The sequence below is a fragment of the Caloenas nicobarica genome, chromosome 6, assembly GCF_036013445.1.
Source record: "Caloenas nicobarica isolate bCalNic1 chromosome 6, bCalNic1.hap1, whole genome shotgun sequence".
Classification (NCBI taxonomy): domain Eukaryota; kingdom Metazoa; phylum Chordata; class Aves; order Columbiformes; family Columbidae; genus Caloenas; species Caloenas nicobarica.
The window spans coordinates 6,419,247-6,447,104 of record NC_088250.1 but is presented as its reverse complement, the minus strand read 5'-3'; the positions used below and the strand labels follow the sequence as shown (position 1 = coordinate 6,447,104).

At 42.8% G+C, this 27,858-nt stretch overlaps 1 protein-coding gene across 1 annotated transcript in view; it reads right to left on the bottom strand.

Annotated features, from left to right (window-relative positions):
* Window positions 1-3,027: 3,027 nt before the first annotated feature.
* NDUFA10 (NADH:ubiquinone oxidoreductase subunit A10) overlaps window positions 3,028-27,858 on the bottom strand; it is a 41,166-nt gene continuing 16,335 nt past the window's right edge. Inside the window, exons 8-10 of the mRNA XM_065638069.1 lie at window positions 26,005-26,090; window positions 18,086-18,194; window positions 3,028-3,489 (exon numbers count right to left, since the gene is read on the bottom strand). Coding sequence (XP_065494141.1) covers window positions 3,421-3,489; window positions 18,086-18,194; window positions 26,005-26,090 — 264 coding nt within the window. The 3' untranslated portion in view covers window positions 3,028-3,420. The remainder of the gene's footprint in view (window positions 3,490-18,085; window positions 18,195-26,004; window positions 26,091-27,858) is intronic.

Genomic DNA, 27,858 nt, shown 5'->3' with positions numbered 1-27,858 from the left:
TGCACCTCCAAGAAGCTTGCCCAAGATCACATGCAAGTCAACAGAAGGCTATGGACATAGAAAGGAATGTCAATACTCGCCATTGATCTTTGGAACTCTTTTTCCTACAAGACCTCCTTGAAGGCTTTTGAGGTTTTCCATAAATGCTCAGCTTACACTAAACTTGAACGGGCACATTTCTGGAGAGCAGCCTGTCAGGTTACCGTGTGCCATCCCACCTCCCCTCTGCTCTGGTTCTTTCCATTAACTTTTGCACAAATGATTCATTTTGCCCAGTCTTTTGTAAACAGCATTTAAAGCCAGCTGGAATTTATTGTGCACCTAAATTACACTTGCTCAGCAAGCTCTTCTACAGAAGGGATTAATTTCAATCTTTGCCTGTGGTGGGGGCACAGCAATGCACATCCTCTTTCACTACAGCAGCAGCAGAGGCTCTTTCCTTTCACAGAACTGGAGCAGCGTGGTTAATACCCAAACCTCACTGCTATTAAAACACAAAGGCTACACCTTGAAGGAGGAAGGGAAATAAGAAACTCGCAGGATCTCTTAATTGTAGCCCTGGGCCAAATGTCCCTAGTGAAGAGCACAAGGTGGGCAGGCACAGGTGAGAAGTTCACACCTCAAGCTTAAGTGCAAAGCATGAGGAGGCTCAGACATGTGCAGGGATCTTCAGCAGAGACACTGACCTTGTCACAGCCCAGTTTCAGCTGTCCCCCAGCTGGCAAGGAAGCTATTAATGGACATATTGGGAAAGTAAAAATATGCACCAGTCGACCACAGTGAAGGCCAGAGGGGGATGGCTAAGAGACCAAATCTGAAACGCGGTGAGCCAAGTTTTTAGAGTGGGACAGGTGTTGGCATGAAATCACAGGTTCCTAAGGCTGAGAGGTAAACTTCACAACCTCATCAGAAGCTGCAGCATGTCAAGCCCTCATTTTGGCAGCAGGACCCATTCCTACCCTCCTCTTTCTTTTCACCCCTCTTGTGCAACCAAAAAGTGAACCCAAGGAGGCATTAGTCGCTGGACTGAGCAGCTGCAGCCATCATGAAAACCAATGGTCCTGTCCATATAACATGGTCAACGGCTGTAAGTGAAACACCATCATCCCCAGGGAATCTGCCTTTGTAAAGCAGGCAGAATCAAGCACAGAACATGACACACAAGACAAACTTCCCCATGCATTAACAGAGGCAACGGGAGCTCAGGATAAGAGGACAGACTGCATCACATGCACACCTACACAGAAGCATGGAGAGGACTTGAGCCATTTTATCTTTTCCAATCTAATAAAGAACTGGAGACAGATTCATCCAACTGGCACAGCACAGCCTTCAAAAGCCAAAATCTTTACAGCTGCTTTACTAAGAGATGTTTTTTTGAGATGTTGGAGTGGGAAGGAGGGAAGAGAAAAACACAGCTAACGCTCCTTCCTACAGCAAGGGAAGGGAAAGCTATTTCCTTCACAGATTTAGTTTATAAACAGTTTTACTTTTAAAGCAGAGTTAAAGCCAGGATAGAAAAAAGTATGCTCAACATGCATTTTGCCATACAAGCCAATGCTGCTTCTCTTGACTAGAGTTAAACCCCTTTACATCCAAAGCTCGGCTCATCTCTCAGCCTGCGGCAGGAGCAGGCAGAGAGGGCTCTTTGGAATGCTCTGCACCCCCCTGTGCCCCACTATGGCAAAGTTACACACAACAGCTTCACCAGCACTACACACAGCACAAAATGCCTTTCTAGGAGATCCAACATCAGGTTGTATACACATTGCCAAGTGAATTACAGCACCTGGAGAATACAGCAATCCTGAGATGGAGGACACCTGTAAAAACAGATCTGGACTACTCCAAAGAGAACCTAAAGCCACAGCAGATGTTCTTTTCATCTCCCCGCTCATTACTCACTGCTGTGAGATGGTTCTCTGGACAGGTAAAGAAAAGCCACCACTAATTGCTCAGGTTCTCACTGCACAGAAGACAGCAGCGCCGGCAGGTCCTCAGACACAAGAGCACTGAGATACACCTTCGTGGGGGAGACATGGGATAAAGCAGCACATGGTTGAGCTGCAACACGTGTAGGTCCAATATCTCAAAAACCAGCCTCTGGAAGGTGAAAACGCACAACGATCTTGCGATGGTTAAAACAAACAAACAAGCACCACCTCACAGGATTGACACCAGCAGTGCTGCTGTATTTCGCCCCAGCCCAAGGCACGGTGCTGACCCAGCACACCAGCAGTTGCTCCTCACTCCAAAGCCACCAGCTGCATTAGCATGGAGCAGCCCAGCAGCACCAAGGCAGAGTCGGTCCTTTTGTGACTGGAGGTGAAACTCTATAAAGCCATAAAACACGGAAACAAAAAGCTAAGAGATCAGTGAGAAGAGCGACATTTCTACCCCACTGCTCATTTGTTTCAGCATCCACCAGGCCCCCAAGGCTCTCATTGAAGAAGTCTGTTCATACTGGTTTTGATATGGGATGGGGCAGGGGCAAGACTTGGCTGCTTCATTCAAAGGTGCTGCCTGAACACTGGAATGCCCGGCAGCACTTTTACTCGGCGATTGAAGCAGTTAGCCCCTTGCTGGAAACGCAGAATTACTGCAGACTAAATCTGGACAGCGTTGCTTGAACCAATGCCAAGGTGCCCCATTTCTATGACTAACTCATACCAAACGAATAATTTCTTTAAAAAGAACTCTGACTTGGACTTTCAAGGACTTGCAAAAATAATAATTACATTTGCCTTTTATACCAAAACATTTTGATCTATAGTGTGCATTCAAAGGAAGAACCTATAAGTACAACTGCTAGCAATTATTTTGAATATTTTTTTAATGCTTTTAAGCACAGATATTTTGCTGTTTAAATTGAGATCAAGCCTTATTTCCTTCTCTCCATGAACTTTTTTATGCTTGCCTGCTTTGATGATGATGTCCAGTGGCTTTCGGAACATGAGGCAAGCACTTTAACATGTGCACTCTCTTCTAATGAAACTAATAAAACACCATCCATGACAGAGCAAGAAATTAACTTTGTGAGAGCCAGAAGAATACAGGTTTAATTTCTCTTGATTCAGCAAAGCAACAATAATCCCATATAACAATATGCCACAGTCATGGTGAAGAGAAAGTTCAGCATTGATCTTAAGTCTGCCCCTGTAACACCACATCACTTTGCTATCACACATAGACTATCAAACATCCAAAGACAAAGCACCCTGAATTCATCAGAGAACAACAAACCAGAATAAAGTGATTTCCTTCTAGGAGTCTATTCTCTTTATGTTGTAGCTGGAAGATGATTTCACCAGTATTTCTTCGCGCTACACAATCGATGCGGAGCAGGAACACTGAATTCAGCCTCTGTGTCACTCAAGTCCTGTGGTCTGTCACAGTTAGGGCTCCAAGGGGAGGCAGATTTCATTTCAGCCAGATCCACTTGTCACCAACATCAGCATTGTAGCCTTGCTTAAACTTGCGACCAGGAAGCTGGAGAAAGCAGAAAGTTCAGTCAGAAACATTTATCTTTTCATTGTTCATGGAAATTTTTAGATTCTTTACAATTGTGCCTCGTGGTGTCTGCAGAAGTGCAGCGTGAAATATTTTCTTTACGACATAATGATTAGCACTCGTAGAAAAATCAGTCCCTCTGAAAAATTTGAGTTGTGCAGCTGGAGGGAAGGCCCACAAAAACCACTATGCCATAGCACATATAAAAATTAGTCCAATATGTCAACAGTACAAGAGCATATTCCACCTGGATTCAGCCAATTCTTCTCCCCTACACACCCCTGTGCCCAGTTTAGTAAGACGTGACCCCTTTAATTATAACATGTAGTACAGGAATTGAATCAGTCAGTAGAATCTCACGCCAAGATAGGCACGCATTGTTAAATACATGAAATATTTCATGCATGAAATACTGAGTTAATTACCACATTAAATTAAACCAAATGAAATTGAATATTTAGCCTTCAAGTGCTGAACTTAACTTTATTAAAGCAAAAGCAATATCTGCCTGTCTTCATAAGAAAAGCCAGAAACCACTCCTTGCTGGAAAAACTGAAGTTTCTCAAACCTCGTACCCAAATTTCACCAGTCCCCTGGGACCTAAGCAACAGCAGGTTAGCCTGACCGATCTTTCTGTGCTCATGGCTCCCAAACCAGGGCTCGGAACCTCGGTGCTGCCACACAAAGTCACTCCTCCATACAGTTCATTACACATTGCTGTACGTGAGACAGCAGAGAACTGGGGACCCCAGCGGGAAACCTTTCCTCGTGACAGCTTCTCAAGAGCTTGGGCTGGTTTGCAAGGTCACAAGAGGATCACGCGAGGAGCAGTTTGAGTCTAGCAAACCAAGAAATGCACTGCAGAGGGAAAGGCTGGATGGACTGGAGCACTGGGAGAGGGACATCAGATATACTAGAAGAGCTGGAGGGTCTGCACCCTCACCAGAAAGGGGAAGCAAATTATCACATAGAGCAAATGGAAGTGAACAGCAGTAGCTTAAACAGCGTCTCGGCATTTGGGCGTTCAAGGAGTTGCATCTATACTTAGAGACAAGAATCTGTTACCTTCAAGTCTGTGAAAAGACACAGGAGACTGAAGCACACAACCCCCCTCCTGGTAGCCCCATCTAGCCAGCCAGATGTCCCACAGCCAAAGCCTTCCACGAGGGTTCAGGAGGAAGAGGATGCGCACAGCTGTACAGACCATGCACTGAGAGAAAAAAGCCAAGCCCGGCCCTCTCAGCCTGCTGTTGTGTGCAGCCACATGGCAAAACTACTCGGGCAGCATTACAGACACAGAAATTCAGCAGCCAAGCCGTTCTACCTCCAGCTTTTAAGATATGGGAAAAGAGGCTGCTTAAGTAGCAGCCATTTTAAGGGATTACAGCCACAGGACTATAAGAGAAAGCCTGCCAGTATGGTTAAAATAGCAAACTCCCCTTATATGGAGTACGTGCTCTCTCTGCAGGCGAGGAAAGCGCTTCTCCAGGCCAAGCAGGCTGCATCAGGTCAGCAAAAGCACGCTTATGTGACAAAAGACTCACCACAAACGTGCCAACAACGCTGTCAACCACCTCATCTCCTAACAACTTGCTTTGCAAACGCAACACAAATTTTTAGTGCAGCTTCAGCCTGAATAAACATAAACCAGACTCTATACCCACTAGGATAACTAAGCCATGGGAACAGACCCTGGCAGAGACAGAATCAGTGCATAAAGTAGCTACTGGGTGATCCTACGGAAGAAACAGATGTACATACATTTCAACCTCTCAGGTGTTAAAGCACTTCCCTTCAGAACGTACGGACCATGACCTGAAATGCCAGAGATAGTGATGTCCAAGATCCAAAGGTGACAAGCGGTGTCCCTCAGGGGTCTGGACTGGGTCCAGTCCTGTTTCATATCTTCATCAATGACACAGACAGTGGGATCGAGTGCCCTCTCAGCAAGTTTGCGGATGACACTGCACTGAGTGGTGCAGCTGACACACCTGAGGGACAGCATGCCATCCAGAGGTACCTGGACAAGCTCAAGAAGTTGGTCCATGTGAACCTCATGAGGTTCAACACTGCCAAGTGCAAGGTCCTGCACCTGGGTTGAGGTGCAAGTCCCGGTATCAATACAGGTGGAGGGATGAAGAGATTGAAGCAGCATTATGGAGAAGGCCTTGGGGGTACTGGTGGATGGAAAGCTGGACATGAGCCAGCAACATGTGCTTGCAGCCCAGAAGGCCAGTGGTATTTTGGGCTGCATCAAAAGGAGCGTATCCAGCAGGTGAAGGGAGGTGACTCTGCCCCTCTGCTCTGCTCTGGTTGAGAACCCACCCGCAGTCCTGTGTCCAGCTCTAGAGCCCTCTGTGCAGGACAGACATGGACCTGTTGGAGAGGGGTCAGAGGAACCACCAATATGATGAGAAGGAGGGAACAGCTCTGCTGTGAGGACAGGCTGAGAGACTTGGGGGTGTTCAGCCTGGAGCAGAGAAGGCTCCAAGGAGACCTTAATGTGGCCTTTCAGTACTTAAAAGGGGCCTATAAGAATCATAAGGACTCTTTAGCAGGGCCTGTCATGACAGGACAAGGGGTGATGGTTTTAAACTAGAAGAGGGGAGATTCAGGCTGGACATGAGGAGGAAGTTTCCCAGAGAGGTGGTGGATGCCCCATCTCTGGAGACATCCCAGGCCAGGCTGGATGGGGCCCTGAACAACCTGATCTAGTTGAAGATGTCCCTGCTCATTGCACGGGGTTGGACCAGATGATCTTTGAAGGTCCCTTCCAACCCAAACTATTCTATTATTTTATGAAAAGAAGAGTCTATCTCCAGAACATCTCTTCCCATCTCCAGGAATGAAAAAAGAGACAGAACAGGGTATTCATCCCTGCGATACAATACTGGAATCAGGCAGCAAACCACCACGAAAAAGCAAATGTGTTTTTTGAGAAAGTCTGAAACAAGAAAAGATGCTATAATAAAACTCTTCCTTTAAAAATTAGCTATCTGCTGGCATCCTTTGCAAATAATTAAGCACAGATCATCTGCTCAGCCCCGCACAAACACTGGTTTTACAGAGGACCCTAACTTGTCCTGATGATTTTTCCTTTCAAAAAACTGTAATAGTATCCTGTTTGAGAGAGCTGACCCTGCAGAGAGGAGACCCAGTCTTGATGAAATCTATGCTCAGACCACAAAAACAGCTATTTAATCCATGATGAAGCCTGTTGTTTTGAGGAGGGGGAGTTATTTTTTCCTATAGTTTTTATTTTTTATTCAAAAGTCAGAAAATAAGACACTTCTTTCCCTAAAACATCAAGCTAACAGAAGGCTTCTACCTCCTTCATGAGACATTCCCTACCCTGCCTTGTCACAAGCCATTACAAGCCATTTGTGATCAGTTTTTCTGTGGCTTTTCATTTAAATTTGTCTTTAATGTCTTGTCTAAATATCAGAAAAAAGCATGCAGTCCTGTTAAGAGTTACTCCTGCTGAGCAAAGAGGAGATGTGAGATGAAAATAAATGATTACTATCTCTGCCCTGCAAATTTACAGCGGTGAACTAGGGAGGACAACAGACCTGCTGTGACCAGCCTGTATCTATTAATTCTAGAATAAAAACAGCTCTCCCCGGTCCTCTCCAGGCAGCACATAATTGGCCCTTTGATACTTGAAGAGATTCCCAGATAACTAGATTATTAAAGCAACAGGAGCTCTCTGGGAAAATACAAGAGTTTACAGTTTCATTTCTGGGTAAATCTGCCCTCTTGAAAAGATACAATATCAATCCCAACAGAATTCAAATTCATTGTCCAAAACAAATTCCCCATGTGTCTTTGGTTAAAGATGTGCAATACATCAAAGCAAATTTTATAATAAGTATTCATCCATACTCCATCGTTCACAGTGGGCCTTGGCAAAAGCAGTCCAGTTTTGGGATGTGTCACAGCTAAGCTTTCAAAATAGACAAAAACATGGGAAGAGGAAGGCACAGTAAACAAATCCCTAATTACCACGCAAGGAGAATGATGTGAATGTCTGTTCTGCACACTATCTGCTCCAGGTACAAGTAACACAGACAACTTCCCAGGAACGGGCCCTTCAAAGCTCACATTTTACAATTGTGACCATAGCAAAAAAGCTGCACGACTCAGAACAAGGCAGGTCTGCCCCAGAGAGGAGGAAGCTGGTGATCTTTTAGCACTTATTGAGCATTTGGAAAAATACTGGAACAGGAGCCATTCCTGTTCTTGTGGTCTCCCGCCTCTCCTCCAGCTCCTCACGTACCCCCGCCTCCTGCCAGAACGAGCATTTGCTCAATGTCACAAGGAGCCTGGATCAAAACAGCCAAATGAAAAGTGCTGCAGCGACGTTGCACAGTGTGGCTGAATGGACCGAACAGCACAATGCCAACAAGAAGAGAGAGGTGTCTTACAGCACCCAGCCTCTCATTTCTGTGCTGCACAGGCCAAGCCAGCTCTGCAGCTTTGCTGGATCATTCCACAAGCTCAATCGACCCCTTTGCTCAGCAAGCAGCTGTTTGTCCCTCCTGGCTGGGTTAGTTTTCAGTGATTCTGCAAGCTCAGTCAGTCAAACACATACCAGATCACTGCCAAGAAGAGCAGCGGGAGCACGAGGGGAGATTGGGGATGCAGGGCAAGTGGTAGGATGTGCTTCTTTTGATGACAACGAATGGTTAAGTTGGTGCTCCCAAAGTCCAGTTCCCAGCCTGCTCTGCCCACAGCTGCTTAACCAGCACAAGGGCAGGGATGGGAACAAGCAGCCAGCCCTGAGGCTGCTGGTACCGCAGCCAGAACAGGGAGACTGCCCAGCCTAGAAGAGACATGATGGAAGGGAGATAGGACAAAGCTCTACAGAACGTGCCAGTAGCTGAGAGAACACAGTGACTGAATCTTCACTGTCTCTTCCAGTACAAGATACAAGTGCCATCAAATGAGTCAATGGTTTGAAGGACTCCTTCCTGAAGGATACTGCCAACACAAAATTTAGAGGGTCTTAATGGGAAACCAGGCAAGTGCTTGGAAGAGACTTGCATTTTCCATGAGACTTGTGCATTACCAGTGAGTTTCCCAGTTGGAATAATGAAAATCAACAAGGCCACACCATTTGCAGGTGGCTGGCACACTCACAGGAACACTCCGCATGCGTTACCTTCAAATCACACTTAAGACAGACCAAAGAAAAGGTGTGATTTAATGGCCACATTAAAAATAATAGTAGCACATCCTATTATGCATGATTAATTATTAACAACACATTTCCACAGGCAAGTAAAAGGAGTAGCATACAGGGTCAAATAAATCCCTTCAAACCCTCTTAGGTGCTTCACCATCATCAGCCCAAAGAGACCCATGGAGCCACCAGATTTGCCAAGCAGCAGAGAAGGCAGTTGACCATCACATTAAAGCTGAACCTTCTTTCCCAGGAGTAAGAAAAGTCGTGTCATTATCACAACGGCCATCTAGACACACACTTTGCAACATAAGAATTAAGTCTCTGCCCTCAAGAGCTTACAGAACAAGCAAACTGGAACAGAGATTCCGCCAGACAAACACAAGAGCTCTCACGCATCCCTGAGGCAGGAGAAGAGTGAGCTCCTGCAAGGTCACTGCCAAGTAACAGATTTTTCCACTCCGTGGAAATGGATGAGACAGAGAATCAAGTCTTGGTCTGCTGTATTACACTATGCAGAACTTAAATTGGCAGCAAGGATCACCTTAAGAAGTACGAGATAAAAATCCACCGCGCAGGGCATGAAACTAATGGAATGAGCTGTACTCAAAGGTAGAGCCAGCTCAAAACAACGAAACCGCTCAACTTTAAATGAGCATCAGTAAAAAGATGAAAACAACATAGTCTCATCAGTTAAATTAAGAACTGTGCCACAGAAGTGTCTGTCAAAACTACAAACATGATGAAAAGCCCTATAAAGTGGTGTAGGCTGCAGAGTAGCAACAAACAGCTTCAGCCAGCTGTTTGCTATACGCTGCGGCTGCATTTCATAGCTCCTCAAAACAGTTCCCGACCACACGTGTACAGGTAGAGCTCCAGCAAGCTCTGGCAACCCGAAAAGGTCTACATCCATCCACTTAGTCTGTCTTGTTTTCCAAGATTTCAGGAGCAAAAAGAATTATGATTTTTCCTGCTATTCCTGTGCTCTTTTCCACTAATGGCTGGGCTTCACAGCTAAAATAGATTTATAAATAGCATGTTTTGAGCAGCGCTGATCAAAAGCACATAAAAACAGAGTCATTACTCTGCAAGCATGGGCTCATTCATCAACATCTAAATCTCTTCATTTAGTGGCTCTTTATAACATGCATAATAACAACACCTTCCAGCACTGCTGTTAGCAGAGACTACTGCTTTTTCCAGCAGAAATCCTGACTTCCAGAAGTTTATCGCCAGTGTTTGCTGTTGGGACACAGCTAAAATTTGCAAAAACACGTAGCTTCATATATTGTCTGTATTCTGGAAGCGTTGGGTTCCCACGTCCCACAGCAACAGACAAAAAAAAAAAGAAGAGGAGGGGATATAATAAGCCCCAAACACATTCAAGGTGTATCAGGTTTGGTTTCCAAAGGACTGGCACTAAATAAGTGTTTGTTTACAGCTTGACTCCTGCCACTCTTTACTCAAAATTCTTAATGCTGTTTTAACATTCATTATAGCCCAAGTAAGAGTACTCAAAGGCTTTTCTGAATTGAGGTTAAAACAATTCCAATTTGCTGAAGTTGTTCAATGAATGTGGTCCTGCCCTTCATTCATTAAAAAAAAGACAGATGAGACAGCAGAAATCTTTTGGAAAGAACAGTATCCACAGGGAAGACACAGCGTATTTGTTTAAAGCTGGAGTATTTTTTTATTTCAAAACAAACTGAGTTTAAGTAGGAATCTGATTTTGTAAAAATTAATGACTTGCAACTCAAACAACTATAAACACCATAAAAAATTGTGATTTATATCTCTAGCCTTACTTTTGCAGGACATCCAAGAATAAATAAGCAACAGAATACAGCTAAATATTTTCCACCATGCCTACTTGCCCTAGCAACTACTCTCCATATCACCAGAATAATATCTAGTTTGGTTTTTTCTCAGTAGATTTGTTCGAAATGCCAGTTATCTACCACAGGAAAAAGCCAAGTAACTATATCCAAGCCAGTTAAAGTGTTATACTAACTGTAGATTTGCTTTTCTAACTGGACAGGTAAAATGCAAAAAGCTTCTTATAATAGCTTGCCTTACATTACATTACCCAAGGTCTTAGGAATGCCAGTTCTACATGAAAACGTACAAAAGCACTCCTCAGCAGAAAAAAAGCTATCAGAAAACAAGAAAAATAACATACTAATGCCATCCCAACCAGAATGGTACCACCACAGCTATGCAGTTAAAGACCTCACATTGACACTATTTCAGTTTAAGACCCATGGAGATGGTACCCATAAGAAGCTGAAGCAAAGCAAGGAGAGTCAGAAACACATCCAAATATCCTTCTTACAGATTTGTCAAAACCTTTTCTTGTTCTAAAGCATGATTTTCGGTATAAGATACCACAATGAAACTATCCTCTGAGGGCTGGATATTTTTTTTAATTACGTTTCCTAGGAGATGCAGAAGAGTGGGGTGGGAACAGTTCACCTGTAACTTTTCTTCAGCTTGCTTCAACACCAACAAAAGATTTTTTTTTTCGAAGTTATTTTCCTTGGGTTTTTATTTGTTTTGTTTAAAAGGATCACATTTCTACATAGATATGGGATTGAGAGAAGGAGGATGCGCTCATACATAAAAAGTGTTTTCTTTCATACAGCTCAGTGGCAGACTGACAAATTGGAAAAGAATTCTTTTAATGCCAGTGGGATTGTACCATCTTTGATCTACATCGGTACCCAGTGCCTGGGACAGCACAGTCCATCGTCTAAACCAAAACAGATGCAACTACCGAGACCAAGATAGTCCTAAGGTCTCTCAGATTCCTTCCTCCTGTATCTGGGATAGATATCCCTGCCAACTGTCCACAATATCTTTCAAGGTAAGCAGGGAAGAGAAGCCACATGCTTCTAAAGCAGAAGAGGGGCTGTTCTCATGCCCTCTCTGTACATATGCAATTGGTGAAAGCAGAGGAAGAGTGGAAAGGTAGGAAGAGGAGATAACATGCCTGCTCCCACCTCTTTCCAGGTACCCTTCGGAAACAGCTTCGTTCCTATGTTTTAGTTATTCTGCAGGTTCTTCTGGGCTTACCAACATTTAGCCAGGCAACATCTGGTTAGTTTAGAAAGGGCTAAATATATTTTTGCAGAGATAAAGCAGAAAAAGAACTTAAATTCAGCTTTGCCTAATTTATTGTGTGTTTGTTTTCATTCCTTCCTGGATTCAAGAACAGACAGGGCTGGGAATTACAGCTTTCAAACACCTCCATTAAAATAAGAATTAGGAAGGGAGACTTTAATCCTAGGAAAAAAAAAAAACAAAAACAAAAACTCCAGCAAGCCAAGAAAAAGTGTCAGGAGAGAAAAAACAGAAGACCAAAGACAGCCACTATGGTAACAATCACAAACACAGAATACAGATATCCTAACATTCCTACTTCTGCAAAGGCAAGAGTACCATGGAAGACAATTCATGGCTTAGATGATGCTTATTGCAGCAGTTGCACTTTATTCGTATGTATGGGTAATGTCCTCTGTGCCTGCAAGTAGAACTGGTCAAAGGGGTTTTTTTCAGAAGCCTGTAACAGTTCTTGTAACCCAAGATCTGCAGCCAAAGGCCATGACGTTGAGGACCCTGCCACACAGCATCACCACATCAAACCTCAATGTGTCATTTTGACACAAACACTCCACGTTGTTGATCCAGACTCCGACTTCCTGAAAGCTCAAGTATCTCTTTCTTAGTTCAAGGTATTTTCAAAAGGAGATTTGTGTGTAAGCCAGGAGGGCTCTGCACTCTCAGAGAAGATGGCAAAGCTAAAGGACTTCCTAACACTCCCATTTGCCAGCAGCCTCTTGCAACCACAGCCGCCAAGAGTCAGGGCTGCACTTCACACACAGCCCGGGCCACATCAAACCTGGAGCAAATCTTCCCTTAATGTTCTCCCTTTTGAGCTATTCATGATCTTAACATTATAAACATGTGTTCTCACAAAACCCTTGGGGTTTTTTTGTGTTGTGAGGCTGCATTGACTAATGTTGCAGACTCACCTTCCCATCACTCAAAAGCTCGCTGTGTTACAGTTGTTTTCCTGCAACTATCTAAAAAAAAAAAGAAAATGAACTGGAGGCAAGGCAGACATCCCACACTCGAGGATCTCACGTCCCAAGGTTGCATCCTGATGAAAACAAGGGAAACAGAGAGTCTGGGGGAGAAGTCTGGGATTCCCCACCCATCCAATCTGTTTCCCCTTCTCCACTTGCTGCTACAGAAGAGTCCAGGGGTCCACCAGTTACATGCTCCCATTCATAGGGCAGAAGGGAGGAAGATGAGGAATAGACTATGAAGATGCAGCTGAGCTGATGCAGCTGCTGTGGAAAGGCAGCCACCCCACCCCAGCCAAACGCTGCTGCTCCTTCCCTTCCACAGCTCTGTTATTCACCTAACTCCAGCAAACTGGTCAGTGGGGTAATCTAGTGTAAGACTAGTCCAGGAACTAAAAAAAAAAAAAAAAGAGACCAACCCTGGTAGGTTAGCAAGCTGAAGGGACTTATCCAAGACAGTTATGGGAGCTGGACTGCACCTCACAGCACTAGCTAGGTCTTTGACAAGCCCAAGTTTTCCTCACCTCATGGTCAGCACCCCTGTATTCCAAAAATAGTCTTCCACCAAGGGAAAAGGGTGGGGAAAAAGGAAAATGAGATCCTTCTCTTACCTTCCAGTGCCACATTTACTTGCTTTCTTGATGAGTTAAATGTTGAGCAGAAAGATCTGAGCGATTCATTTTGTCTTCACTTAATATAGAGCTGTGCTGACAAGGTTGGACCAAGCAGAATCAATACTATTGTCAAATAAGCCTCTGCTTTCCTCACATGGTGAATATAGCACACGTGCAAAGTCTATCTCACCACAGAAAGTGACACCGCACAGTTAGATGGTTCAAAGAAGGACAATAAGAATCACCAAGGAAAGGAGCCAGAATCGGCAAATAGCCAGTGCCTGGTGGAGAAAAGCAGTAAGAGGGTAACAAAAGGAAAGGAAGTATGCGGCTCACCCTTTCGGTGGAAGAGCAAAAGGATACTTCAGATTGAAAGATGACAACTAAAACTGGTCTTACACACAGGCACTCACTGGAACTGGAAGTGGCATAGGAAGAGTCTTTGAAGTTCAAGAGTAAGGAATAAATTCTTCAAAGAATTCATCACAAACTGTCTACTTCAAGAGTAAAGTATGCATCCCTGACTTCCTTTTTCCAATTGTGTAAGTTAGGTTAACAAGAGATACAACATTTTGACATGGGATTTGCCTTAGTACAAAGGGAACTTCCAGGTGCCCACACCTGGCTTGTCTGAAGAAGAATCTGTGCACCGAAGCACTTGGTCATTTTCTTTAATATACACACAAGCACATATACTTAAGGAATCCCAGCAAACTACAAACAGGATAAATACTCCTCCCACTACACAATCTTACACCCATGGAGAAAAAGAAAACCACACAAAAAACCCCACAACAACAACAACAACACCCACCTGAACACAAAGCAAATCCTAGAGCCACATTTTTTTTGCATCCTAGTGAAAATAGCCTTTCTTCAGGATTTCTTAGACTTGTGTTTGAAAGACATTGGGGCAAACACTGGACAAACAGAGGAGCTGGGTTACACGAACGAGGGTCAGGGCGAGTGGGCTGGCACAAATGCTTTTCACTAGGCTGATGACATGAGAAGGGAAACTGGGTTTTAACCATTTTGCTTTCACCTGCTCTAGTGAAGGAATTCTCTGCTCCAGTGCCTGAGTATAAACCAGCAAGCACTGGACTCCAGGCTCTGGTACACCTTATGATAAGCAAGCCCACTATTTTTGTTGTATTTTTAAGGAGAAAGTTTGTATAATGAAATACTGATCCCTTCATTATGATCTGCAGCAGAGAGGTTGCAAAGACTATTTTAAAGTTAGCCAGCTTTGTTTTCATAAGTAAAGATGTAGGTGATAGCTTGAATATCAATCTTAGACAGCTGCACTTAAGTATACAGAAAAGAGCATGCACGTAAAAAAGCCTTTTTTCACCACCCCTAGGAGATCGAGCAGGACTTGCCAACAGCATTCAGGAGTGTGAAGTACATAAGTACATTATTTAAATACACTGATTCCATTAAACAGAACCATTTGTTTTCATCTTCTCTGCAAACACATCTGCCTAAGTGCTCCAGCTTCGCAGGGTGCACATGGAGTTTGGAGCATTATCCGTGGGGATCGTACGCGGTTGGAAGAAAGCAGAGAGATACAGCAGTTGTTAAGGGAAAAAAAAAAAAAAGTAGTCAAGTCTTTACTAGTCTGACAGTTCCTAAAATAATGTTGCTTCACTTTAAAATGAACACACTTATCTCTGATCTACAGAACCTGACCAAAAGGTTACTTTTCCCTTGCCAGAAAAGCATCTTTAGAAGTTTATGAATGCCTGAACAGAACAGCTGAACCCTGCCAGATGACTCTATGGTACGAGGAGGCAGAAAGCCACCTCCTCAACATGTGAAAAGAACACTTATAGAAGAAATTTAGAGGATATACATAAAAAAGGCGAATTTCTAGTATTCAGAGCTGTATGTGGCTACCTCATTATTTTGCAGAAAGGCACACATACTAAAATCATGGACTCCGAAGAGTGTTTCCTCCTCCTTCTTGGTTGCTTCTGACTAATGAGTATTTTGAACAATAAACAGTTTCTGCCTGGAATATGCGAATCCCTGAAAGCCACCATTATTAGGCAGCATGAATTGTGTGCATGCAACTCCGAAAAGCACAGCAGTTAGCTGCTTATTGGTATGATCAAGGATTTATGACTAGTTATAGGATTGCCGAGGAAAAAAAATCCCCTACGCAAATCATTGTATTTATGTGGTAAACATCATTACGCTAACTTTAAAAGCTACGTTTCCCACAAGGAAAAGTTAAAGTTCTGTAATTATACCATAATTAAGTCTTTACTTACAAGTCATGTGAGCCTAAAATCTTTACCTGTCTTCAAATGTAAAAGTGGTAGCGCAGCTGTAGCCGTCTCTGCACAGACACGGGCAAGGGTTTGCAGTTCCCTCTCATTAGACCCAGCAACCTTGTAGCCAAGATTTGTATTTCTAGAAGTTCATCTGCTCTTTCTGCCTGGTCTCATGCTGCATTACCTCTGCCTTGCCTTACAAAGAAATTCACACCTTCATTTGCTAAATGAAGTTGGAGGGAAAAACACACATCTTCAAAGTTTCAACACAAAGAATTTAATTCTTTTGAACATAAAACAGCAGGTGGGGCTTTTGTGCTTCCCTTTCCAGTAGCTATGGGGAAATAAGAAAACTCAGCACCTTTTCCATTGTGCATCATCTCTACAGACCCCACTCATTCCTGGAGGATTATAAGTGTCTAAGCATTCAGAAGACAGAAAAAGAGTAGCTAATATTGGCTGAATTTAACAGAATGCTTTATGAAATGCACAACTCTCCCTTATTCCAAAGGATATTATCACTTTCCACAGTACTTTCCTGAATCAGGGCCTAAAAGCATGCCTGCAGAAGGGAGATCATATTTTGGCAGTGTTTTTTCTGCACTGACAGTGCTCAGCTTTGCTGTCAACTAACTGGCATTGAGCAGAGCAATCCAAGAGCCCAGCTTTCCTTCCCAGGTATTCATATTCCTACTCCTAAGCATTCCTTTGCTACCTCTGCAAGGCAAGTCACATTTTTTCCTGGAAGCCAGCTATTTGATGAGCCAGGGCATCCTCAGTTTCTCGGCTGCAAAAAGAGGAATGTGCTGTTCTACAGTTATAGAAAAAAAAAAAAAAAAAGGCTTTCAGAAGTATTACCCCTGGTTCTCAGCACACAGCACCAAGGTCACATCTAACTGTGTGTCAGGCAGCCTCAATAATTCCCAGCTCCACTGCAAAGTGACATTTTGGCCAAAAAAACCCTATCATCTTTGGGAAGAAAGGCACTGTCAGTACAGATGGATGTTGCATGCTGGCGATAAGTCATACAGCAGATCCTTCTGAAATATGGGCTGCACACGCACAGACGTCTCTTAGAGTGAAGGGCTCCAAAAATCCTTAGTTTGAGCTTGAAGTTTTGGACTTAAAAATGTAAGTGACATCAAGAAGCACGAAATTCAGATAGCAATTTCTCAGGTGGACCAGGGAGTTTTCAAACCCATTAGACAACCTCAAGGAGCACTGAGATGCTTTCTGCTGTTTTAACCTTTAGTTTCAGCCCCTTTTACAAGCTGGAAAGGCTACACCTCAAATGAGGCAGAAGAATGTGAACCCAGGAGCCTCTTCACTGCATAGTGAAGTGAGGAGGAACAAGTTATGGTCAGTATTCACAGGCATTTCTGAACTGACTATTCCAGAATAAAATGTTGGTAGTTCAGAGTTTCCAAACAAGTCCACAAACCTGTACCTTGCATTTTAATTTCAGGAAGAAACTGTATACTAACAGAAAGAAAAACTATAGTGTTTTGACTATGCAAATCATGTTTTACAACCATTTATATAGATTTTCCTTTGTCTTTAATGAATGCTTGGAAAAAAAAAAACCCACACAACCTCAGAGTGGCAGAGAAGTTTCGCAAGCCAACTTGAAAACATACCATCACCTGCAACTTCAGTTTGTCCAATCAGTATTAATTGTAATCAGTTCCACAGTTTCTCTAATGAGAGTTTACAATACCTGGGTCTTAGGAAAACACCGCATGGTGCAAGAGGACCCCATGCCAGGTAAATAACTAGAAGCGATAGGGCAAAGCGCTAAGTCAACTGGAAGCCGTTGTCTCCAGAACCAGAAAGGCAAGCAGCTAATTAAAACATTGTGTGGGAGCCTGCATGAGGTGTAAGAGAGCGCTGGGCCACAACAGGCTTTGGATGTGTGCCTGCGTACAGAAACACACTATTTAAAGCAATAACAGTTTTGAGAAGCAATGTAACATTCATACCTCCTCAGTCTACTCCAGAAAAAAAACACCCCCTCCCTCCCGCTTTATATGCGGTCTTCTTTATAGAAGTCGCCATGGGTTTCCAATTTTCTTGTTTGACTCAAGGGATTATTTTAGATTTCAGAGGTCAGAGACTAATCAGGGCAGGAGAAACAAAAACAAATGAAAAGCACTTATCCTTCAGTCCACATCTAAAGATCAAAAAAGAAAATCAGCTTGCGAAACAAGCCATTTGCTTCATTATTCCTCTTGTGGGGAAGCTAGACTTCAAAAAAGGTGGAGAGCTGGGCAGAATCCAGAACATACTTTTATAAATGTGTATCCCTGTGCATGAGATTGACACTGAGGATGTGCACAGTGCAGTTGTAAACACATTTACACCTTGGCACGGACAACTGCCTGGCTATCATACAACTGCTCCCCTTCCAGTATTACTTACCGATCGATACTCATAGTAAATTCTATCATATTCGGTTCCTCCAATTGTGATTTCTGGAATGAAGCGAGGGATGGCTGCAGGATCCAGCACTCCATCTTTATCCTGAACACTAGGGGGAAGAAAGAAGGAAAAGAAAGAAAAAGGAGCAGTTAGTCCACATGCTGTCCTGTCCCAAAGACAGCAACATCTATTCTGAGTTTGACCAAGTATTAAAGAACTACCTTTCTGTTAAATCCTTCCACATGTTTTGTCTATTTTCCGGTTATGATGAATACATAGTTATGTTCCTCACACAGTTCCTGTGTTTTGGGTTTTTTTTAATCCCCTTGCCTGCAGTTTGCTCCTACTCCAACTTCTCCCTGCTCCTCTATTCCCTCCTCCAGATTTTTCCTCCCTGAAGATGCTCCATCATTCCTGGCAACCTTCTCCATAACCCACCTCTAGCTTTTGCATTGCTATATAAGCAAGGCAAACCCACTGGTTTAATTGAATCCCATGCATTATCTTGCTATATCAACTTCATTTCATTGCATCCACCAAAGATCCATGCTGCACAGCACCAGCACTTTCACATATCCCAAATTTAAAATAAAAGGTCTGAGAAACTGCTAGAAAGCCACCTTCTGCATACTAGTATTATACATAGAGTAACAGTGCCATCTATATGCATTCGAGGAAAAATACATCCGTTTGCAGTGGACAGTGACCAAATGCTAAATTCAACACTTGAAACTCTGTTAATTGTGTTGTTTTCAGTAAGTTGCATTTCTTTACAAATATTTACATACATATAAAGCATACGCCCTGCACAAAGCAAAGTTAATCCTGTTTGAGCAATTCTTTTTCTCCCTAAATCACAGATTTTGGGACCTTCCCTCACAGCACCAAACAGTTCCAACAAGTAAACTAGTCTGCTAACATATCCCAACATGCACACTGTAAGTTATCGTACTACAGAAAAATTAGTAAGGAAATACAATGATCTAATAAAAGTTGAGATGCAAGAGGGTAGAGATAAATGCCATTTCACAAGACCAGGATAGGACCTTCCTATAAACAATTACTTTATCGATCTTCACATATATTTAATGTATATTTAACATGCTGGAAACCAGGAAAACAAGCCCTCTGCCTCATCACCAACACAGCAAGAGCTCCTTCCATGAGATGCTAACACCAGCCCCTCTCGTGGGCCACTCCGGGACAGCCTGAAATAATCGAGCTGCAATGGAAGAGGTTACCCAAAACAGTGATCTGATAGCACAATGGGTTTATTTGTAAATCCCAGCATACTTCAGGAAAAGTGCCTTTGCACCTGGTGAGTCTCCTCTCTTGGAGTTGTGCTGAGCAGGAATCAGCTTTAAACACGCACTGTTAATTAACCTGCAACTAAAATAAATGGACTCCAGCAGAAAACAGCCCTTCAGATACCAGCTCTTTTTTATTCCTTGAGCGGTCTGTCCTGCAACCGCACTTGTAATCAGCAGCGACACTATGAGCTCTATGCAGAGATGAGCAGTGGTCAAGACAGCGAGCTAAGAGTTTTCATCTGAACATGTTTAAAGACCTTGCTGAGCTCAGACTTAACAGCACAGGCTGTGGAAGATCCACTTATCTATCAGTGAATAAACATCTCCATCCCTTCTTCCTACAGAAACGAGAGAGTCAGCTCTCTGCCAAGCAGCAGATGTTCTGGACCTTACAAGTCTGCGGGAGAAAGCAGATAACATTTGTGTAGGCATATGTGAAGTATAACTTGACACGCATATAAACTGAGTCCAGTAGTCAACTGGTCTGCAGCTAATCCATTCTTCCACAAATCTTAGCCAAATGGCAATTTTACAGGACAATGCTCAGGCACAATTTATTTTAGTTACTGGCCAACATGGAAAACCGGCTCTTAAAAATTCTTTGCTTTCACAACCACAGCCTCCAAAGAAACCACCGCACAACAAAAAAAATGCAAACAATGCTACCAATGATGGCTTCTCCAACTTCAGCTCTGCTCTGTACCTTAAGAAGTAACTTTCAATACTAATTAAAAGCTCCACCCAAAGACACCTGCCACAACATCTTCAACCACAAAACCACATTTGCTTGCCAGAACTAATTCACTGCTCAGCAGGAAGCATTTAAAGGTACCTTTTATGTTTCCTTAGGTTTTTTTTTCCCTCTCTCCCCTAGCACAAAATTATCACTATTTATTATTTTCTGGCATGTAACCATATTTTGTTGAAGCAGCTCTCATCATGCAGTAGCACAGCTTCCCAGAGTGTGCTTTATCTACCCATAAGATTATGTGACATTTCAGACTTAACTGAGAGCATCTAAGTGACTGCATGGTCCTAATACTGTAGGAACATTGGATTTTTAGCTCACCATCATTGCAACCATCCATAATACTATTAGCTAGCGTTCTTCACATTGCTACACAGGAACTTGTAAATATATTACAACAACGGGCAGCTCATTTTTTTTCCAAAAGTACCTATTACACACCCGCTTCACACATTATGTCCAGCACGACATGCACGAGCAGGTACTGAGGAATCAGGACTAATGCATTCCTGCTTCTTTTCTGAGGAGGAAGCCCTGTTGCCCTCACAGGCAGCTTACAACAAAGATACACAAGTTTTTCAGAGAGCCTGTAGAAACCCGATGACACACAAGTAACTTCACTTTTTTCTTTCCCCACCTATGTTTAAAACAAAGTCTCAAGATTGCCTACCACAATGAACATTACAAAGCCTTATGAATGTATTTGCTAAAGGTGCAAGGCAAGGTAAAGGAAGTAGACTGTTTGGAAAAAAAATAAAGCAGTCTACCAAACAAAAAGCCTAGTTTGCATAGCCTGAGCCACGATTTCTCAACAACTGACGTTGGCATAGTCACAAAAACTGAAGTGACAATACATAGAATTAGAAAACCACGCTTCCCACCTAAAAGCATTCACTGGTCTAAGAGGCACAAAAGCATATCAGGTTAAATTCTGCACTTCAACACAAAAGTAACTTGAGAAATAGCAGGTGGGTCCCAGTAGGAAACAGAACGTTTTCTCACACACCTTGAAACCAGCTTCTCACCAGCTGGTTATTGTGTTCCAGGTTTGAAAGTGAGCAAGTAGGCGGCATTCATTCCTCTGCTATTCACGCCCTTATTACCTTGGCCAGGGCTCCTCAACCCCTGCCGAGGTTGGTTTCCCTGCCCCTGTGAGTGAACCAGTGAGCCCGTGACATGCTCGCAATTTTGCCCACACTTGTGAGAGCAGGGGAAAGGCAAAATGCTCCTGGCTCACACCATGGGCACACAGAGCTGGATGGGAGAGATGGTTCCCGCACCAGCTTTTTCCATACCAACCTCTGCCCCTGCGCTCACTCAGCAGGCACACAGGACAGCCGTGGGCGGTGTGTCCCCCACGTGTTTTTCCTTGCTTGTCATTTCTTCCTGGCCCATTTTCTCCAGAGTTTAGACCTCCTTAGTACAGACCTTACTACCTCCTTAGTACAGACCTCCTTCTGCCCAAGGGACTCGGCCTCTGCTGTTTGGTTAAGCAGGACAAGAATGCCATGCCCAAGGTGAACCTCAGCCACTCCCTTGGTGAACAAACACCCACCATGAATGCCAAGAAAGAAAAAAGAGCTTTCCAAGAAAAACACGTCTGCAAGAGAAGGTGAGGAGGTGCAAGAACAGCTCTTCAAATATAAAAAAAGAGTCACTGCAAAGAAGAAATTACAAAGAGCTGTTTCAGTTGAATCAAGAGAGAAGTAAGATGTTAAAGGAAAGTAGTTTTTAATAGTGCCAGGAGTTTCACAATGAATGGTTTGAGAGATTTTTTTGGAGTCTCTATGACAAAGAGCTTCAAAAACAAGTCCAGTACACCTATTGCAAGCACTTCTAGTCGCACTATTTGAAATCAGACAAGATGGGCATTCAAGCACGGACACTTCTTCCCCTTGCGAAGGACGCTCTGTGAAACAGAGCTGAAGGGTCACTCTCCCTCATTCACTCTCAGGCTTCCTTCTTGCAACTTTTCATTTAACCAGAGCAAAATGTACAGAAAGGAAATAGGAGCCAAGCTCTGGGGTCAGCAATAGCTCCAAGAAGCTAAACAAATGTTAAGAGAACTCAGAAATTACTAGTTACTGCACGTATGAGATCCTTCAGTAACAACCTCAAAAGGTTTGTTTGGTGTCCTGCCAAATACAATGCAGAAGGATTTACTACACAGGGTTTGTGGCACACTAATAGTTATCAACAAACAAAATTGAACAGATGAGAGTGGCAAACTATTTCATGGCTAGATTGCTTCCAAATGGACACAGATCCCCTTCCCATCAAGATAAAACAAATGCCAATACTCATCTTTTTATAAATGAAATTAGTAGCGGCTGAAAAAAAGCCAAAGATTTGTCCATACAAAATATGTTCTGCCCGAGCAAATTCTGAAGGAGCTGTGAGGATATAACAGATTTGGCTGTGGATTCATCTGATGAAACAAGACGAATGCAGTAAACTTCCCCCAACAGCTGGTAAAGCGACACAGGCAACATTACACAAGCTACAGATTATTTTGCAATACATGCAGAGACACACAATTTCACTGAGAAGGGCACAGATAGAAACATGCTCGAGACAGTGCAGTGGCAACAGAGGGACTCCCCAAGACGTTTCAAAAAGCCAGCAGAATGGTTTCTGTTGGATTCAGCACTTGGAGAGGAAGGAAAGACCTGAAGAGCATCCTCTGGGAGATCCCTCCAGTTCGCATACACAAATATATACATTAACCTTTCACCAAGACATGCCTCAGCCCCACAACCACACTACTATTACAGCAAGGGAAAGAGTACTCAAGGGCAAGACAGGGAGATAAAAGGTATCATTATGCAGCTGATTGTATATGGGTGTGGCTCACTGCTTTGATTAACTTATTTGCATTACCAGAGTAGTCAGAGGCCCTGCTGGAGTTTCTGTGCATTAGACCCTATATACATGCAATTAAAAAGTTATCCTCGCCGCTGCCCATCGATCCCCTTTCACCAGACATGCTGGTATGAGATGAAGGTGGAAGAGGTAGAACTGCCAACAGCCAGGGCAGGACTACAACCACAACACCCTGCCTTCTGCTGCAGTTCCCGGTCAGAGCGTGCTACCTCTCCCACAGCATCAGAATCTGCAAAATGCTGGCAGGTCAGCAAAGGAAACAATTGCAGATGGAAAAAAGCAGATAAATACCTGCTACAGCCTTCCAGAAACACCCAGGAGAGGGCGGCATGCACCAGCATACAGAACCTGGAACACACTAAAACACTCCAAAAGAAAAACATTTATGTGGACACGCAACACCTGCGAATCTACAGAAGGCCGGGTACCACAAACTCGTTTCTATTTGGGCACTGGAAAAAGTGAGGAAAGCATCAGCTTCAACGTTCATGAACCAGCACCTGAGTTTGGTGTTTGATGCTCCAGAATGCAATTGCAACCCTGGAGAGACGCAGCAGAAAACGCAGCTGACGCCCTGCAGCGTTTGTTCAGTTCTTACATCTTTGTCCTCTCTCCAGCACTGGGCCTGACATGTTTTCATGAGTGAAGCTTGTGCAAGCTGCAACAGACTCACACCCGTCCTGCACTTCTGCAGTTAATAGGAGAAAAGATTATGTTCAAACTTAACACTTTTTTTTATACAAAGTTTTAAAGGTGTTCTTCCCAGGCTGCCCAGCATATTGCCCACAAACTCCTCATTTAGCTGAGCAAGCACAAGCACAAAACTGGCGCAGGATCTGTTGTTACACATTTGATCGATGTCCTAACACCCCAGCACCCAACGAAGATTCAAAGCAAACACTGAGCACAATTATCAGAGGCTCAAATACAAATGCTATCTCGACAATGCTATTCCAAATGCAAGGGGAAACAGCAAAATCCAAACCATAAGAATGTTTAAATTAGCAGTTGGTTGCATTGCAAGAACTTAAAACAGACACACGTTGTCAACAGAAGAAATAATTTTGTATTATCTACAATGGCAAGAGTCTCGTACAGGAGACTCTCTCACCCTTCCTCACAGTTCAATGAAAAATTGAGTCCTTAACAATGCGATTCATTCCCTTCTACAGCTGCAAAGTAGAATTTTCATACAATATCTTAATACACTGCTCTTCAATTGTATGCTTTCCTTTAACTCCTTCCTTAACTCTGCAATTAATAATCCTTTCTCAATACCTGTACTAGTGTGATGCTATAGGAAAACAAGCAATTTAACTGTATTTTCTCTTTCAAATTAAATCTGATTTTGCTAGCTCTGCAGAGTCTAAGACACCAAATGCTATCCTTTAATTACTACACAAATACACCTCTGACACCTGAATTATGACTGATTTCTCTTACGCACCATTCAACACTGCTCTTCTGCGATCTTCACCCCTTGATAGAAAGGCCATAGAAAAGGAACATTATCTCTAATTTTAGGAAGCATTTGAAATAATAGTACAAAAAAACAAAAGCTAAAGAACATGAGAAGCCTGCAAAAAAAGCTTAACTTACTACTCCAATTCCTGTCACAATAAAGACTGCAATTCAGAGGCAATACCCCATTTTAAAAATCCCTGTTTCTAATAAGCTGAGATAAACAGAAATATGAAAGTACAATTCTTAAATTTTCTTTTAAAAATGTAGTAACTACCCTGCACTTGCAATTCCAGCAAAATGGGAAGCCTGTCCCACTTCAGTGCAAGGTCGTCTCTATTAATAGTCTTACAAGAGCAGATATATTTTTTTATATAAGGCTATCCAGAGAACATTTTGTTCATCAGCATGACTTCAGAGTGGCACTCCTGATGCCTCATCTGTACCATACGGACAAGAGTGTAGGTCTGATCTCACTTCTCCACACACATGTCAGTAATTGAGTTCAACGTATTTTGGAGGGCTCTTTTCAGCATTGCTCTGGGGACTTATGCAGCCCCACCAGTAGCGCTCCACAGCTGAATTGTAGGACAGATAATCATGGAGTGCTTGCAAAGAATTATTGAATTAAATTTTATTATATTCCAGCAAGGCACTTCCCACTATCTGAGTTTGATCTCTTCACATCCAACTCGACAGACAAAGATCTTTAACCAAAAGAGACAAAAAACCCCCACCCTTCAACTGCTGTACTTTACAATCCCTTGTTGTTATGGAAAATGAACAACAGGACTGCAATACTTTATTCTGTGAATTAGGATTAAAGCTTCTATTTAGGATTATTCACTGGGAGTCCGGGGAAAGGAGGAGAAAAAAAAATTATTGAGCAGTCATCCAAGTTTGCTCTGTTACCTTCCCCCCACCCCCCCCATACTCTGCTCAGCCAGCTTCTTGACAGCTAGAAAGATATTTAAAAGCAGACAGCATAAGAAATTAGTCTAGTCTTAGGAAAAAAAAAATATTCCACAACAAAAGTCTAAACAAGCTAATCTCAACAGCACCACATATAAAACTTGCTACAAGGTTGCTCTGTCAACAAGCTTTGTTGAAGGACTTCATGCTCGCAGGGCAGCAGCAAAACCACCATGCCAACAGCACAAACGCTCTGTTTTAAAATGAAATGCTTTTCTGTGATCACCCAGAAACAGAAGTGCTCACAAAAATATGTTCCCTAAGGGCCACAGCACTTTGGAAATGCCTTGAGAGTCCTTGTGCTTCAGTAATGGAATAGGATCCATTTGTCTGGAGTCTCTTGTTAATCAATTAGCAGCAGCAGAATAACGTCACACCATATTACAGTGCCAAGCACTAATAATACAGAAGCCTGCTATCACTGCTGATTTCTGACCAAAAGAGTGCAAATATATAAACATTCCTTTAAAAACACAAGGTTTTAACCATTTTCCCTGAGATCTGATGCTAAATAATGTTCAGCTACTAGAAGACATCATACTTACTAAAGTCGCAAATGATGGAAAGAAACATCATCCTGCTCCAGCCACGGCCCCTTGTCAAACTTCAGGTACTCAATGTCTTCAATTACCTGGGATCAGAACAAAAAAAAAAAAAAAACACAGTAAGAGGTGGTCTGATCAGAACATCCAAAAAACTCAATGAACACACCCCCAAAATCAATGAAATAATCAAAATATATTATTAAACAAGTCAACCAGCAAAAAGGCTTCATTGCTAAAGTTGTGTTAGCAATGCAAATGTGTAGAGCTGAACTATCATCTCCCAGTCGTATTTCTGGAGGTCGTGGCCCTGTCGTAAGCACTGGGCAGACACAAGGGGGGCAGCTCCAGCTTTCAGCCTTAGTGAGCAGAGGATGGCAGGGAATAAATTGGCTGAGAGGTGCCTTATTTCCAAATTCTTACCTGATCCAAGACACTCTTCCTCAACCTGCCATTGGGGCCGAAAGGAAACAAAGAAAGTACAACCCCAACTCTAAGGTAGAATGAGGAAGAAATAGAAATAAGTCTAAATTTAACCTCCTTTTGTTGCAAACAAAAACCATCACGCTACGTAGGAAGTCTGGTTTGGTTTTGTTTTTTCAAAAAACCTCAAACACGGTTCAAGTAGACATACCGATGGAAGTCCAAAGGCTCACGACTTCATCGGTCATCAGGACCTACCCAGGCACGCACGCACCCCGAGCAGAAAGAGAAGGGAAAACTCACAGCTCAGCATCCAGAACCATGCACACAGGTAACGCCAGCTCAACAAGTCATTCCTTCAGCATCCCCAAACTTATCAATCCCATATTTGAGCTTCATTTACAGCCTGGTTCCAACAGATCTTTGCTGGTCCACTGGGTAATTGTTTAACATAAGCCTGAGGTTATCACACATGACTGAGTAGATCTGAAGGAAACCTGAACTAGTGTCAGGAGGATGCACTTCAGGTGCATGACGAGGTGGAGACAGGACTGCGAATCTTGGGGAAGAGTGGATTGTTAACAGCTCCAAACATCACTTTTCAGAGGCCTCTTCCAGAAGGAAAGGATAAAGCTATGAGGTCAGGACCAAAAATGTAATGACATACTGTCAATCCATTGACAACAAGTAAGCAGATGTCAGTAATAAAGTAGTAGAAGAATAAATGAAAAATGCTTTATTCTTTACTGTGCATTAAATCCACTCTAATTATTCCCTGCAATCACAGCAAACACTAAATCCCATCTCTTACCACTTAAAAGGCAATAACGAAGTGCTATTACAAAGTAGTTTCGACTATAAAGGTCCACACTATTACCAGTATTATGTTTTTATGGTAAGAAATAATGGCTTAAAGATATGACTGCGTTATTTTCCTTGAGGGATTTGTATTTCTTAAAGACTAATTTTGCTCATAAAGACTTAAAAAAAAACGGTTGACAAGACAATACCAAGGCATATTTAAAACTTTAAGCCAGTTTAGGTGCTCTTTAACCATTTTTGATGTCTTACAAAGAGGCAAGGTTGGCAAGCCAAATACTGTAGCTGAGAGCACAGAAAACCTACTTTTCACATAACGAAAGCTGATGACAAATCTACCTGTTGATGGAAAAGTGTTTCCATCTTCAAAAAACACTACAGAAAACTGAACCACAGACATTTAGAGTTTTCAAATTTGTATTTAGAAATTTCTTCCTACCAAACCGCTGTAACATAACTCTCCAAGATAAGCATTCAATGATGGAAAGAGGAAGAAAGGTGTATGGTCAGTCAGCTCAAATATCCATTATTTATTTTAATTATTTAATTTAAAAGTGGCATCAGCCTTCCAAATAGGCTAGAAGAACAGCTTCTTAATTTATAAGGAATTCCTTG